The sequence below is a fragment of the Haemaphysalis longicornis genome, unplaced genomic scaffold (genome assembly GCF_048455015.1).
Source record: "Haemaphysalis longicornis isolate Haplotype H1 unplaced genomic scaffold, Haemaphysalis longicornis Haplotype H1 scaffold_4, whole genome shotgun sequence".
NCBI classification, from domain to species: Eukaryota; Metazoa; Arthropoda; class Arachnida; order Ixodida; family Ixodidae; genus Haemaphysalis; species Haemaphysalis longicornis.
In genome coordinates, this window is record NW_027526361.1 from 133,833,835 (window position 1) to 133,850,226 (window position 16,392).

At 50.2% G+C, this 16,392-nt stretch overlaps 1 protein-coding gene across 1 annotated transcript; it reads right to left on the reverse strand.

Annotated features, from left to right (window-relative positions):
- Positions 1-6,358: 6,358 nt before the first annotated feature.
- LOC144180018 (endothelin-converting enzyme-like 1) lies at positions 6,359-14,650 on the reverse strand. The gene is made up of 2 exons (XM_077708426.1): positions 14,233-14,650; positions 6,359-8,422 (listed from the first exon to the last, which is right to left on the reverse strand). The coding sequence occupies exons 1-2, from the start codon at positions 14,533-14,535 to the stop codon at positions 6,359-6,361; spliced, it is 2,367 nt and encodes a 788-aa protein (XP_077564552.1). The 5' UTR covers positions 14,536-14,650.
- Between the last annotated feature and the right edge of the window lie 1,742 nt (positions 14,651-16,392).

A 16,392-nucleotide genomic window follows, 5' to 3' on the forward strand; every position in this document is an offset into this window, starting at 1 on the left:
AATTTTGAATCCAATTAATATAGACAGAAAAAAAAGTCTAAGGCTGGCACAAAAAGCAATTGCATGCATTGCGAGGATGGGGATGATTATTTTTTATTTTGCAGAAGGTGGCTCAACATCTTGTCAGCTGTGACATGTGGGCAAAGAACGAAGGGGGAAGGGGGGGGGGGGGGGGGGGTGTTCTGCGTGCATATCCTTCGGGGATTTTGCACGCGAGGTTGACACGTGAGCTGGACTTAATTTAATCCCATAATTTCCCTCCCTGTTATCTCTGAAACCACTGTGCCAGCCCCTTCCTGATCAAGTTTTATTTGTCTATAAACAAATGCATCTATGCCTCGCTGTTGGCGTTGAACGCGAGAACGCACTGTAGGAAAGACTGCAGTGGTCCCAGTCGGCGTTGCTCGATGATTATGATGAAATGCGAAGCTTCAGGGGAAAAAACCACTGCAGGAAAGCCAACTTTTCCGCAAAGGCACATGAAGGGCCCAAATTGCAAAGAAAAAGTGCGTCACGTCGGCTCGGCCTCATCTACAGTGAAGCGGGGTAGGATAGGGTATGAGGTTTCTAGGGTTAACTGTGCACGTCCAGAGAGCCTGATAGACCTCGCAGGTGGGACATTTAAGGCAGAAGCATAGGTGGGGGGGTTTGGTGCCGGAACACCAGCGAAGCTTTTAGAGGGCTGTATCCCCCCCGCCCCCCATTCGGTCATTTTTTCTTAGTGCACGCTATTTACACACTCAAGTCCTGGATGTGCACTCGTATGTTTGTGCAGATGTTGCAAGCGACAAAACAACTAGCCCCTCTGCTTTATTAAAGCACAAAAATGACAAATATTGATTGGGCGGAGGCTCTTTTCGTATTTTTTGACCGGCAATTTCTGACAGTACCCCCCAAAAAGTATCCTTGTAGCTACGCCACTGTTTTCCGGTTATTGCTGGCATCAATATGTGCAGGCATGCGTAGGGAATAAATTGTTTGGAACGGTGTGTGTGTACCTTAATTATTAGCCTCTGCATGAGTACTGCTTTAATGTGAAAGATGTAGTTTAATATGTTTCTTGAAAATAAGGCGTCACACCAAATGATCCAGTAATCAAAGGATGAAGGCCCGTTTACACTTTCAACTGGAGCGACAAAAGCGACACGATTTCTGTCGCTATTGCAATAAAACGGAGTATGACGTCGCATGATTTTGAGACGCTATGTCCTGTCGAAACACCCAGATATTTTCCATCAGGAGCCGATGGCTGATTCTCGGACCCTGACGATCAGCTTTGGCTGGTGAAGAGAGCCCAAGAAGCCGGACGGTCTCGAGGTGTCTTGGAATAAATTATTCCAGGACACCTTGCAATTGAGACTGTCCGGGGAAGGGTCCTTAAGGACTCTTCCCCACAGGGACACTATCCCCATCCCCATGTGTAGGGAGCCACAACCGGACAGTACCCTGGTTAACCTCCCTGCCTTTCCTGTACTGTTCCCTCCTTCCAACTCCTTCAGCCAATACATGAAGTTTGTACTAGCAGAGCCAATTATAACGCTTAAATGAAACTTTACAATTTTTAAATAAAATAACAGCCAGATTGGCACAGTCAAATATAGATTTCAGCTTCACATCGCGAGGGGCCCAGGCTCGATTCCGACCGTTGTTTTCTTCAGTCGCCTGACGTGCCTCCGTTTATCATCATCATCGTTTTGCGAAATTTTGTAAAGTTGGCTTCCCTGCAGTACGTTTTGGCGCGACGTCGAACGTCATCACTGAGGCACAAGAAGCTTCGCTTTGAAAATTGCTCGCGGCACTTAACGAGGGGCGTCGGAACAGGGGGAGCGATGTCTTCCCCTCTTTTACAGTTGAGGTAGCAGGGCGCTCTCCCGACTCAACGGGCACTTGAGGATTTCTGCTGAGCCCCAGACGGTTTCTGAAAAGTTAGGTTTATGTGCGGAAGGCAAAATGCCTAAGGAGCAAACAATATTAATGGATATCCCTAAGACGCTGGTCAGTAATTAAGCCACATTATCCGCCTTCATGGATGGCCCCACTTTAAAATAAATGGTGATTTCGACGTTCCCCGTCTGCAGCAGATGTATAGTTGAAAGGTCTTCGTATGAGGCATACGACAATTAAGCTATATACTCTTCCGTCTCAAATATTTGGCGCCTTTGGTATTAATCAAAGGATGGATGGTATATTAATTGGCTTTGCCCTTTGTGTCGGGCCAGTATGACCAATATTTACTTACACTAACAAGCTCAGATTTCTTAAAAAACCCTACTTCCCTTAACTGCTTGCACCAATCCCATATGCACTGACGCTCTAATAAGTTGTCAGCGAAATATGAATGCAAACTGGAATTTTTCTAATATACTGCACAGTGGGCCGAATCAGAAATAATGGGTACAAAATTAAAACACATGATCCGTTGTGCATACACGTACTCTAATACATAACATGCACACATGGTTCAAATTCAAATTCCGCAAATATTAGACCAGATCATTACGCATCCATTACACCGCTGACCTCACAAGTACAATTGTCAAGCATAGCATAACTTACTAATCTATTTACTCTTTTGCTTTGTCAATATTAATAGTGCAAGCCTTCATTTGGTAGCATGAATGTGCGTATCTGGTATGTGGTATGTTTGCGGATCGAAGTGTGTATTGTTTGTGATAATTTTTATTTTTTTCATTCATTTATATTGTTACGTGGCAAAGATACGTATATTTGCAGCTATTTATAAGTGAGAATAAGCTGAGAAGCGCTGGGCTAAGCAGCAGCGTGAGTCCGGGGCCAAGCGTCGTCGTCCTCGTCGTCTTCCATCAGCGGCGCAGCGTCTACCGCATGTTTGGCTCGAACAGGGTCGACACTGCTTTTTTTGCATTGATAAAGAATAAGGCACGGAATCGTGCGTGCTACCGTTGCCTCGTGTAGAGGGCACAGCCAGCGTGAGGTCAGTAACTGGTCGTTTAAAGCGAATCTTTCTATGCCTCTCTGACGGCCTCGTTCGTCGCTTAAAACGCACTGCGGGAAAGCCAACTTCACACAGTGGGTTTCGCAGCACGATGATGAGTATGATAATCGAAGGCGCATCAAGCGCCCCAAGAAAAAAAGCTGGTTGATTCCTCTGTCGTAGGAGTCGGTAAAACACGAAGGTGAAATGTGCAGCGAAATCTGCAGCCGAGCATGATATGCGGGTCGGCGGCTGTCTTGTGGGTGTGCTTAGCGAGCGGCGTCCTGCTGGCGGGTCACTTCGGCAAAGGTGTGCTGCCGTCATTTCCGTGACGGATATGACGTCAGTGAAATCTTGGTGTATCCCGGCATAGCACACTGTCGTGTTAAAATATAAAACCCGAAAACGAACAACCCTACGTATAACGTACTCTTTAGTACTAACGGTTGCTTTCTCCGCAAAAAGAGCCTGTGTGCAGGGGTGCACCCTTTACAGGCCGCTTGCTTCGTTGCATCGGCGTCATTTCTGTGACGGATATGACGTCAGTGAAATCTTTGTATCCAGGAATAAAACATTTCCGTGTTAAAAACGCTTCCTGTGGCCGGAATCGAACCCGAGTCCCTCGCGTTATGAAGCCGACGTCTATAGGTATTGCGCCATTCCGACACTGTCGAAGCAGCCTGAATTTCGGACTTCCCCTTTCACTCAAGTTGCACGGGCGAATTAATTTTTAGATGCGAAGCATCTCATGCTCGGGGCTGTGTCCCTCCCTCCCTTGTCGTTGCCCGCCGTCCGCACTCTACTGCGCATGCGCGTCTCTTCAGCCCCGTCAGCGTTTGGGCTGACGTCAGCGCAGTCCACTATAAAAAGATATAGTTAGGCGGCGCCAGGTTTCGATCCCACGACTCTCTGGCCGCAACGGGAGGTACGTGGCGCTCTTTCCCACTGCGCTACTAACCGAGACGGGAGCATGTGCTACGAACGTGCCTTATGTCCTTCACTCATTCAAACTACGTCAAGAAGCTACTGATACAACGAAGGCACGCGAAGCTGAACGTCAATAGAAACGACCAACTGAAAACTTTCGAGGAGGATGTTAGCGTCTCTCGCTCGGGGGGATGTCCCGCGTCCGCGCCCCGTCCGCAGCGCCTCTGATGATGATTGTGGCAGGATGCCCCTAGGGACAGGCCAATCAAAGAATTCGTCGAGATAGCGAAGCCCCGTCCGCAGCGCCTCTGATGATGATTGTGGCAGGATGCCCCTAGGGACAGGCCAATCAAAGAATTCATCACGAGATAGCTTCGCGTTCAACCACCGTCGTCATCTTCCCGTAGGGGAACCGCTGAAGAAGAAGAAGACAAAGCTGTGAAGACGAGGGCGTGTACGTTGCTCTCAGCCGGTGCACCAACGTCAACAACCTTTGCCTCACCAACGCTGACGGAGACTACCGATTCTACCACAGAGACGACAACATCGACAAGAACATGATGGACGAGTTTCGGCGCCTCGAGCACCATGCACCGCCTACTCACCGTAACACAACAGTACTTGCGTGCCTTTGCCACCGGTGTGGACCCGGACGTGGAATTCCCCCTGGCGCTACTAAACACCAGATCACTCAACATAACGGCAACACGCCAGCTGCGCGATAAGCGCGCATGCGCGTCTCCTCTCTCATCTTCTTTCCACTCCATCTGCTCTATATAATAAACCCGGTCCGCGCGCCGCTTCCTTAGTTGCTGCTTCGGTTGGGACACGCTGCACCGTCCGATGAGCTGAATGGACGCCAACAATTCTGCTTTGCATCACCACATAGTTCCCTTCGGGGAGATGGTGTAATTTTTTTGATTGGGTTTGATTGGTTTTATGCAGGTAGGTCGATTGTGATTACTTATGTAAACAAGTCATTGTAGCGCCACTGTACAGCCCCTGCGGAAGTACTGAAAGAAAATAGAAAATAGATGAACGTGATAATTAGTTTGCAATAAAAATAACGATGATTATTATGCGTATGGTAGGATATTCAGGGAAGAATAGTTCCGACGCCACTGCACTTATCTGCTGACGTGCACTAAAAGCGAAAGCCTGGCGACACTTCATATGAATGGTTTGTTTACTTCTGCATCGCGTTTGCACTTCTCTCGTTTTCGTTTCTGTTCTTTGGCGCGCATTATTTCAACCACCCTCTTTTCTGCTACACCGTGTGTAGTTCGCTTTCATTTAGTGGTCTTACGGCGTGAATTACGTTAGCAAGTACGTTGCCCCTCGAAGATTCGTAGCCACTCCCCGGCCAAGTGCGTATATTGCAATTTTGGTTCTACGCTGGCAACGTGCGGAGAAAGCACAGCTCGTAGAGCACTGCGCTACTACTGTCCAGAGCATTGTTCAGATCCTATCGGATCACACCGGTGTTTTACTTTAGGGGCGAAGCCCCTTAAGGGATGGGGCTGTCGGCGTGTCCTAATCGTCGTCGTTGTTTCACGAAGTAACGGTACTGAAACACCGAGACACTCGTTTTCCAACGCCTCGCGTTAGAACGCTTCCACGAAGTAACGGTACTGAAACACCGAGACACTCGTTTTCCAATGCCTCGCGTTAGAACGCTTCGTGCTTCAGAGAGACTTTTATAGCAAAGCTTTGTACAGCTACCCCCCCCCCCCCCCCCTCCTCCTAACGGTTTCATTTCCGTTGGCAAAAACGCCAAGGCGTCAAGAATATACTTATACACTGCATGCTTCGCCCCTCACCAGGTTTCACGTTAGTGGAGATGGCCCGTTTTTTTTTTTTTTTTTTTATTGCGGCGACCATTTTCTTGACTACAGCCACAAGGGCGCTTTTTTCGCAGAATGGGGCACTTGGCGGTGTGACCCACGTGTTAAGGGTGAGGGAGCGACGCTGAAATGGCCTCCCCGGGGAGGAAACCGTAATGGCGGACGCTTTAACGAATAAATTGAGCGCCCTCGCCGGGTGTTTATGACAGAGTGCATTTTTAACAAGAATGAGGGATGGATGGGTAGAAGAACGGGAGATGTGGCTAGGGTGCCTATGGACACAGTTGAAGCCCCCCCCTCCGGTTCTTATTTGCAGGAGTTAAGACTTACGCGTGACCACTGTCGGTCTCTGCTAATACCCACAGATTGAATTCCACTTTTCTCATAGCACCGAATTTTAAAGTAAATAGCCCTTGTTAAAGAAGGGTGTAAACCTATCGTAGTTCTTTCCCGACATCACGCTGTAAAATAACGTTTACCCACCATGGCTGTTTTTGCAAAGCAACGCCGATTTTGGGCGCTTATGGAGAAAGAACTCGAACAGGCGGAGGGACGGGTTTAGTAAGCCACGAACTCTAACAAAGACATCTAAAACACTCGCAAAAAAAACCAGCAGTGCACAGCAATGGAGATTTTAGCTGTGGGTACGCCAGAATCCGCAGTTGAAGGCTGCTGAAAACTCCGGCAACCCTTTGACTGGTTCGTTGCAGCGGCTTCTTGCGTCCCCGTACAGCGCGTGGACGAATTGCTTACTCGAGCACAGGGCATAACACGAAGCCACGAAAAAAAGCCTGTCCTGAGCCCAACCAGAGTGCCTGGAGCCTACCGGGTCCCGCGCAGTGCCAAGTCTGTAGGCAGCCAGAGCGGCCAGCAGGGCCTTTTTGTCCACAATGTAAGGCTGGACGTCCTGCCGCACTTCTGTGGCGGAGCTGTCGTTAGCCTGGTGATTGTATTCATGACGCCTTGAGGGGCTATTACGGCGGCTGCGTTGGGGCTTGTCGTTATGACTTTGAAGCAGACCCCGCAGGACTTCGTCGGCAATGAGGCGCCCGGCGCCTCCGTAGTTGACGGCCGTTGGCAGGTCAGGGTGGAAAAGTGGAAACGCGAAGTAGTCTTCAGCCACCGTCACAGCCCCGTGGAAGTTCCATCCATGGCTCAGCGCAGAGCCAGGCTTGAGGACATTGAATACGTGCTGTTTCTGGAGCCGCCCGCGCGAGTTCATTAAATTCATCCAGTCCAGGAAGAAGCTGCCTCCGGGCGTGGGTTCCGGCAGCGCGTTCGCCAGTGAAGTCTCGTTGTCCCACTGAACGGGTGTAGGGCGTGCCTGGAGCGTGAGCGGAGGCTTACCGTGGCGCTCAACACTATTTTTGAGGATATCCTGGACATCCTGAACAAGGGCCTCTGCACCGGGCTGCTCTGGGAAAAGGCTGTGCCACGCGACACCCACCGCGCCATCGATCAGGGTGAGGCAGCGGCGGTGGTGTGCAGACGGAGGCAGTCCCATTATGTCCAGCGTGATGTCCGCGATTCTGCGGTGTGCCATCCAGCCCAATGCATGGACGACCCGGAGGCCTAGGCTGAGTGTGAGCGCCTCCCTGGTCTCGGACTTGAGGCCCCGCAGGTAGACGACGGATCGCAGCAAGCCCGGGTTCGCCACTTCCACAATGTCCCCGGCAGAGAAGCGGCGAGCCCATATGAAGTACTCGTTCAAGAGCAGCAGCAGGTGGCCTGTAACGATGCCAGGGGTCGCCGTGTCTCTGAGGTTGTGAATTGGCATTTGCAGAGTCTTCGGATTGTGCTTAGCCATCGCGGGACCCAGCGCTCCTAGCGTTAGCCGGTCCATCTCCTCAATTTTGGTGGCTAGTTCATCAGCACTCGACCCAGAAATGTAGAAAAGCTCCAACATGTCCCTGATGTAGCGACGGTAGCGGAGAGCAGACTTGGATGCTACGGGCTGAGCAGCAAAGGAACGCACGAAAGCGATCCAGGCGCCAAAGGAGGCGCTCGGGCTGATCCTGAGTACCGGCTCTACAGCTCCGCCGTGGAAGGCAAAGGTCACCTCGAACCACAGGTGCAAGTTCCAGTTCCCGGACAAGTCGAGCAGGATTTCGAGCAGGTCCCAGCGCGATGCTTTGGGCCAGGGCAGATGTCGGTCGGCCAAGAACTTCTTCAGGTCTTCCATGCTGCTCTCGGAGAGGTGCATGCATGACCTGGCGAACCCGGCTACTTTCTGCTCGACGCTTGACGCCGCCGACGTAGCAAACTCCTTGCTGCCGATGTCCAGGCGAGGCCAATGGATGGTATTGAGGGCACTCCTGTACATCTGGTCCTCGGCGGCATCCACGACGGCAAGCGAGCGGTGCTGATGCATCCAGCCGTCACACACGAACTGATAGAAGTCTTCGCATGGGCCCCGAGAATGGTTAAGCGTGGACTCGAGTGCGCCCATGTACTCCTGACAGGCCTTCTCGCCACAGCCGGACATGGATGGCAGGTCGACGTGGTGCGCCGGCGAGCTCCGGGTTTTGGGGCGAAGGATGCCGTAGTGATGGACGCGGAACCAGAGAGACGATCCCAGGTAGAAGAGCAGGGCGATGCTGCAGAGAATGGCCATCAAGAGCAGCACAGCCTTGAAGTTCTGGTTCATGTGCCAGTTCGCCTGCAGGACGACTGCATCGACTCTGTTGATGGGCTGCACCTGGTGTAAAAACAAACACAACTGTCATAACAGCTTCATGAACACTAGCTACTACGATCTGCCCAGCGGAGAAGCGGCAGACCCATATGAAGCGAGCTGCTTCTGCTTTGGTGCAAACAATTGCTCAATGATTTCTGCGTTGCACCAAAAGCCGTGTTACCGCAACTCGACTAAGGCACATGTAAACTTGGGCTGGGCGTAGATGAAAAATTTATTCATATGAATTAGCAGGCTTTAATTCATGAACTGATCAACTGTGATTATGTTTTACACATATATATTCCTAGCCTAGCGGTTCTTTTCCTGCCATCGAAACGGTAAAGTTGAAATTATTTGAGGCGTTCATGAAGGAATAGTAAAGTTGTGGTGACAAATGTATGTTTTTTTTTTTTTCACCTTTACTGGCAAAAGCACTGTTCTGGATTTGTTCAAAGTCATTGCAGACACCCTAAACGAACTACCACATGTTGTTGGTGTTAGGGGTATCTTCATTTTCGCAGTAGGCTTATAACCTTCGGAATAAGTTGTCACGGCCGTAGGCGACGACTACGGGAGGGCTCGGAGAACCGAGCCCTCTCTCCGGTGATTCCCGGAGGGGGCTGGCTCTGCCCCCCCCCCCTTCCCCCGCCGATGTTGATCCCTTCCCCCCTCTACTCCCCCAAGTGCCATTACCAGTGCCGTTGCCAGTTGACACTGCTTCAGAGTTGCCTCTACCTTTTCACTTGAAATTTTATTGGGGCTAAAAGCTTACTGCATCATTGAATTGGCGCAGACGTGGACGGCTTATTTTCATACTTTTCATTTATTTTCTCGAATTCTTGCAATAGGAGGACAATCGCACTAGAAGTGCGCTAGAAGCATGTATGTATGTATGTATGTATGTATGTATGTGCATGATGATGGGTACATTTTTTCATCATCATCCTCATCACCGGCTGCAAGTCAAGGGGGCCGAGCCCCCCTGGGAAAATGAAAAGTCCGCCTGTGGTCCCGGCTATATATATATATATATATATATATATATATATATATATATATATATATATATATATATATATATATATATATATATATATATATATATATATATATATATATATATATATATATATATATATATATATATAAATATATATATATATATATAGGCCTAACGTTTGCTTATGGCAGAACTGACCAAACGCTGTGAAGTAAATGTGCATGAACGGGCACCTGCACGTTTTCGTACAGTTGTAATCGCGTTGGCGATTACGTGAAGCGGGAAAATCGATTCACTGGTTGGTTGCCGATGGATGCTACACCCGGGATATCAGGCGCGCCGTAGTGGAACGCTCCGGATTGCTTTTGCCCACCTGGGGATCTGTAACGTGCTCCATAATCTCGACACACGGGCGTTTTCGCTTTTCCTCCCCATCAGAAAAGCTGCCACCACGGACGGGATCGAACCCTCGTCCTTGGGGTCAGCAGCACAACGCCTTGGCCACTGAGCTAATCAGCCACGGTGCAGTCTTATTCGGCTATCACAGCATGTGACTCGGGTTTTACGGTTGATCTGTGAACTGGTACATAGTTTCTTGTGGAGATGCAAGGTGAGTGACGCTGTCACTCAGCAAAATGGTAATACACTCTTCCTACTTGGGACCGTTCGTGGAACTTATAAACATCCAAGATTTCAACACATTTTCTTGGTAACAAACAAAAAGCAGCTTATGAAGTGCGGATCATAAATTGCGTTTCGCCTCTATTTTAACTCGCAGGCTACAAAATCTAACCAAAATAAACGTGCTGCCCACTAGTGCCGGTATTCCGCAATCGTAACCTGTACATTGTTCTACCCAGCTCGGATGTCTCGTTCATGGCTTAAATAACCCAGACATAATCGTCCTGAACGTATTTCGAAGGAGTTTGTAATATTTAATCGTGAAACCACGGAGGCCATATTAATATATTCATTAATAGGTGCAGTTGCTGCACGTACGTTATTTTCGAGAGTATCCCTGTAAGAATGATGATATGATTATGAGGTTTACCGCGCCGACGCAGCGCAGGCGATGAGGGGCGCTGTAGCTGGAGGGCTCCGGATTAATTTTGACCACCTGGGGATCTTCAACGTGCGCCGAAATCTCGAATACACGGGCACCCGCCGCGGTGGCTCAGTGGCTAAGGCGTTACGCTGCTGAGCACGAGGTCGCGGGTTCGATTCCCGGCCGCGGCGGCCGCTTTTCTGATGGAAGCGAAAAGCAAAAACGCCCGTGTGTACGAGATTTCGGCGCACGTTAAAGATCCCCAGGTGGTCAAAATTAATCCGGAGCCCCCCACTACGGCGCGCCTCATCGCCTGCGTTGCGTCGGCGCGTTAAACCCCACAATCAATCAATCAATCAATCAATCGAATACACGGGCGTCTTCGCGTTTCGCCTCTATCAGAAAGTGGCCGCCGCGGCCGGGTAGCGAACCCGCGTCCTTGGGCTCAGCTGCACAACGCCTTCGCCACTAAGCCACTGCGGAGAGTATCCCTGTAAGTATCCCCTTCTGTTACCTATAGTTCATACCCCAAGCTAGGTGCAGCACTGCGGAGGCTACATTGTTGTCAACAGTGCGCCCACTGAGGGCGCCTAACTCGCCGTGAAGGGGGTCCTGAAAGGACATTCCCTTCTCCCCTCTCGACAAGTTGCACCGCAAGGCCCCGGCGCCTTTTGTCGCGTTTCCTTCGCGGTGAGTTACGCGCACTGAGGGGGCGGGCTGTTGACAACAACATAGCCTCCACAGTGCTGCACCTAGCTTATGGTATGAACTATACAAGCCCCGTGTACATGGACGCGACGGGGGCGGGGTGAGTTGAGTGGCGGGTTCAGCTTACCTCGACGCGTCCGAGTTTATATGAACCCCGTCCGAAGAATCGAGGTGAGGGGGCAGCGGAGTTCACAGAAAAGGGGCTACCGTATTTTCACGATTCTAACGCGCACCCTCTTTTGCTAAAAGGTAGCTTAATATTTGTTCGCGCGTTACAATCGGGCTCAAAACCGAAATAGGCTTTAAAGTGGCCAGCAGCATTGCCATGCGCAACGGACACGAAGTACCCGCAAAATCCAACTCAATCCAATAAAAACAATCAACACCACGTGATTGAATTTCGGCGCACTGATTCCTCAATGGCATGCCGCATACCCTGGTCAGCTGTTGCACATTTTTTTGTGCTTCTGCTTAGCCCCTAACGCTTAGAATTGTGAAAATCAAGGCACTTGAAATTGCAAGCAGTTTCAGTGTTCCCCGCTATAACTTTATTTCCAGTAGCGGCTAGATAAGCAACCTTGTGAAGCACAATTCATTTTGGCTTCCAGAGCTGCATACGCCAAATAAAATCTCCCTCTTCCAGGTACGTGGTGTCATGTCTTTTCCATCTGCGCAGTACCGTCAGTGTCACATTTTTTTTTCGAATTTTCCTGCGCGAACTTACCCGCGTGTTACGATTGGGGGCGCGTTAGAACCGCGCAAATACGGTATTCTGCTCCCCGCGGCCCGCCGACTCAGCCCGACGAGCCAGCTAACCCACCCCCCCTGCCTCCGAGTTGACTGGACTCGCCGCGACGGCTCTCTGACCCACCCCGTCCGCTTATACATGGGGGTGTCGAGTCCAAAAAACCTGTTTATTTCGACTCAACGCGCCCTCGTCGGGGCAATAGCCCCGTGTACATGGACGCGACGGGGTCGGGGTGAGTTGAGTGGCGGGTTCAGCTTACCTCGACGCGTCTGAGTTTATATGTACCCCGTCCAAAGAATCGAGGTGAGGGGAGCGGCGGGGTTCACGGAAAAGGGGCTACCGTATTTTCACGATTTTAACGCGCACCCTCTTTTGCTAAAAGGTAGCTTAATACTTCTGTGCGCGTTACAATCGGGCTCAAAACCGAAATAAACTGTAAAGCGACCAGCAGCATTGCCATGCGCAACGGACACGAAGTACCCGCAAAATCCAACTCAATCCAATAAAAACAATCCGTCAACACCACGTGAGTGAATTTCGGCGCACTGATTCCTCAATGGCATGCCGCATACCCTGGTCAGCTGTTGCACATTTTTCTGTGCTTCTGCTTAGCCCCTAACGCTTAGAATTATGAAGATCAAGGCTCTTGAAATCGCAAGCAGCTTCAGTTTTCCCCGCTATAACTTTATTTCCAGCAGCAGCTTTATAAGCAACCTTGCGAAGCACAATTCATTTTTGGCTTCCAGAGCTGCATGCCAAATAAAATCTCCCTCTTCCAGGTACGTGGTGTCATGTCTTTTCCATCTGCGCAGTACCGTCAGTGTCACATTTTTTTTTTTCGAATTTTCCTGCGCGAAGTTACCTGCGCGTTACGATTGGGGGCGCGTTAGAACCGCGCAAATCCGGTATTCTGCTCCCCGCGGCCCGCCGACTCAGCCCGACAAGCGAGCTAACCCACCCCCTGCCTCCGAGTTGACTGGACTCGCCGCGACGGCTCTCTGACCCACCCCGTCCGCTTATACATGGGGGTGTCGAGTCCAAAAAACCTGTTTATTTCGACTCAACGCGTCCTCGTCGGGTCAATGTAAACGGGGCTAATGTAAACGGGGCTACACTGGCAATGACCACCTCCTCTTCCCCTTTATCCACCACTCCTCTTTTCCTCTCTCCCTGCAATCACACCGGCAATTCCCCCCCCCCCCCCTTCGCTGCCCTCGCCCCCCTGATACTCCGTTACTCCAGTCGACCTCCGCCTTCGCCCCTTCTTTTTTTCCTCCTGTTCACCTAGAGTTCCTGTATATAGCTCCCGCAGGGAGCTATATACAGGAACTCTAGGTTCACCCCCTCTTAGTCCTCTTCCATCATCATTCTTTTCCCATCCCCTTCTCACTCTTCCTACTCCATTCCTCACTCCGAATGATGCCTTTTTTCATCCCTGTCCCCTCCCGCACTCCGCTTCTCAATTATCGCTTACCCATGAATTCGTAGTGGCCCAGTGACAAACTAGTGAGCAGGTACACAAGTAAGTAACATTTATGGCTGATTCGAGTGGCAGACAGGCGAACAGGTGCCAAAAGGAAGACTATTACAGTTGGCTTTAAAAATTGCACCGCATTAAAAAAAAAAAAAGCATCACTTCTACGACTGCGACTCCCAGATGTCGCTGGGAGGCTAAGGCATTGCATCTGGGCGCGAAAATTCAGTTTATATCTTCGGCCTCGTTGCCGTTTTTCTGATGGGGGCAAAAAAGGAAAGAGCACACCTGTGCTTCTGAGGTTGCAGTGCGTGTTGGAGATATTTGTTCGAAATATGTATTTGTTGTCCTCTATACTACTGCGCGCCTTGCAATCCGCTACGACTACTGGTAAATCCAAGGTTGAAATCGAGCATCTCCGTCCCTGATGCTAGTGGCGCAACGCTCGGTTTTCCATTTTCAGGTGACGCGGGAAGGAACTGGCCCCAGTGAAAAAAAGGTTAGGGTGACCAGGTAGGCGGCCTTGCACCGCCATGTCAGGGTAACGATTATCGTGGAGTAGGTTAGTTCTCCCCACCCTCCCTTGTCTCTCCGGTCGTACGTCTCCAAGCCTATGACGTAAGCGGCCTAGAAAGCTCTGTGATGAAGGTAAATGAGCCAGGTAAGTGCTCTAACTGAGCCACATAAATGTTGCGCATGAAAAAAAAGCAGCAATTTGAGAACGAGGCATTTTACAAGCCCAAGTATCCTGTAAGCTGGACAACATGGTGCGGTGACATCTCGGCATCAGCGCAGTCCTTATCTGCGCTGTTGCCGAGATGAAAAGTATCCTGTCCTGGCTGCATGCAGTACGCACCTCGACATCGTTTTTCCGCTCTTCTTCCTTGCGTTCCAAGACTTCCGGCTGCGGAGTCGTCTGTGGCCCGAAGTCAGCCTCCCCCCTGCCCGCTGTCGGGGTCATCCGCGGCATCGGGCTCAGGTCTCGCAGCGGAATGCGCTCCAGGAAGGCAGTTCTGGGTCTCGGCTCGACTGCTTCGCAGGACAGCGCATCGACGTCCGAGTCGGAAGAGCTCGTGCCGCTGAGCGAGGGGCTCAGCACGACGGCACTGCCCACCGTGGTGTCTCTGGAATCGACCCTGTCGTCGGCGTCGTTAGACATTGCCGCGGATTATCCGAGCTCTCGCTTGTCTGGAAGAACAGTCCGAGAGGCCAACGAGTCCCGGGACGACAGCCGCGGATTCTGCTCTGTCAGTTGGCGTTCGGCAGCGAGTCCGTTGCTTCTGGAACTGCGCGTGGACACCGTGCCGCATGCCACGCTCGGTGGTGGTGGTGCCAGAAGATGTGGCTCATACGGGGGATTGGCCAGGAAAGGGGCGCTCAACTAGAGAAAGTATAAAGTAATTAAAGAAACACATTTAAGAAATGAAATTAAAATAGGCGCTTAGGGGAAATATAAACAGAAAAAGAAACTGCCCAAACATGAGACGTAGCATCAGGAAGTGTTGAAACCGAACTAAAATCAAAACTTAAAGAAAATTAAGGAAAGAAAACATGAAAAGTATGTAGAGAAATAAAACAAGAAGGGAAGTTGGTGAAGGAGCGGCAGTGGGCGGGAAGGCACTGATATCAGTGACCATACACGCTGGGATCTTTTTGAGGGAAGCCCGGCATGGCCTGGGGCTAGCTCGGGAGACGGTCAGATTCCGAGATGAATAAGTGCACGGCGGAGCAAAGGTCCGCGCGGTTAAAACCCACTGCCTTCGCCCCGAACGATAAGATTAGAGGAACAGACAGTGGGAGGGCTAATTGGTTAAAGCTGTTTTCTAAGTATCTTTTTCGTATGGAGGAGTACCGTCGGCAGGAGAGGAAAAAAAAATTAAGCTGTCGTTACAATTCGTTACAAAATGCGCAGAGTGGTGAAGGGGCCAGATTGCAGCGGTACAAGTAATAATTTAAATTTGCGACACCACACCGAAAGCTGGTGAGAGTAACTTCACAAGCTCGTAACTGACTGATTCGTCACACTGGACGAATGACTGATTCGTGACCCCGATAAGTGACGTATTGCCGCGCGGTGGATTGGCTACGAGGCTGGTGGTTTAACTGGCTTATTGATTGGAGAGGTTGGGAGCGAATGTGCGCCCGGCTACTCCATTTCACCAATGAAGGGTCATAGACTCGGCTATACAAATCAACGGTTCATGACAATTTCGTGAGTTCTAATAGACACCGCCTTATACTTTGACACTATTCCTGTCGAGGTAGAAACACATTCAAGGCACGAACAACCTTATTTTAAAGACCCGTATCAGGCCATGGTCTTAGTAAAGATGCTATACACACCACACGATGGTTATCTAATGGCAGTTTGTTGTAGAGTATTGGAGGGACTAAACTGACCTTTTTAGAAGAGATAAAAAAATTAAAAGGCCACATTTTGTAGCCCCCGTTGCGAGTTATTTGGCAGAATATTTATCAGGTTCAAAATGGGGGAAGCGCACGTTTACCTTCAAAAGCTGCTGATTTTTTTTTTTCGCTCCGTAATAATTATTAACGATGCAATAAGACAAAACTGGCTTGGCAACTTATGCAAGAGCGGCTTTAAACGGGTGTGAATTTACGCGGCTTTATATATCAAACGTGTAATAGGGAGTCAGTGAGACACTTAGGACTGGTCACGCGTAAGCAAAACGAAAGTGTTGCACGTCCAGCTATGCGACCCTCTTTGCCTAATGGTAGGTCTTTTATGCATACGTCATCTTCTGTTGCGTCAACGCCTTCGCCACCAGATGAACAAATGTCCCGCGTGTAATCTGTGCGTCGTAAAGTTTACGGTTGTTTCGGCTGGTGGTGGTTTTAGCTGCATGAAGTGAAAGCTTGACTCTTCGCTCGCTCTGCGGCGTTTTTGTGTTGCATTGCATCTTCTTCCGAGGCGTACTTCCGTGAGTGCCCATGCTTAGCAGCTGTCGCTGACGTCGACGCTTCAAAGTTCATTGCAGTAGAGGCGTCGACTGGC

What these genes read in the sequence shown, in the direction of transcription:
- LOC144180018 (XM_077708426.1), bottom strand. Translation starts at nt 14,535, where the DNA reads ATGTCTAACGACGCCGACGACAGGGTCGATTCCAGAGACACCACGGTG. An exon ending in AGCGGAAAAACGATGTCGAG is followed by an intron (nt 8,423 to 14,232) that starts GTGCGTACTGCA and finishes TTTTTACACCAG; the next exon opens with GTGCAGCCCATCAACAGAGT.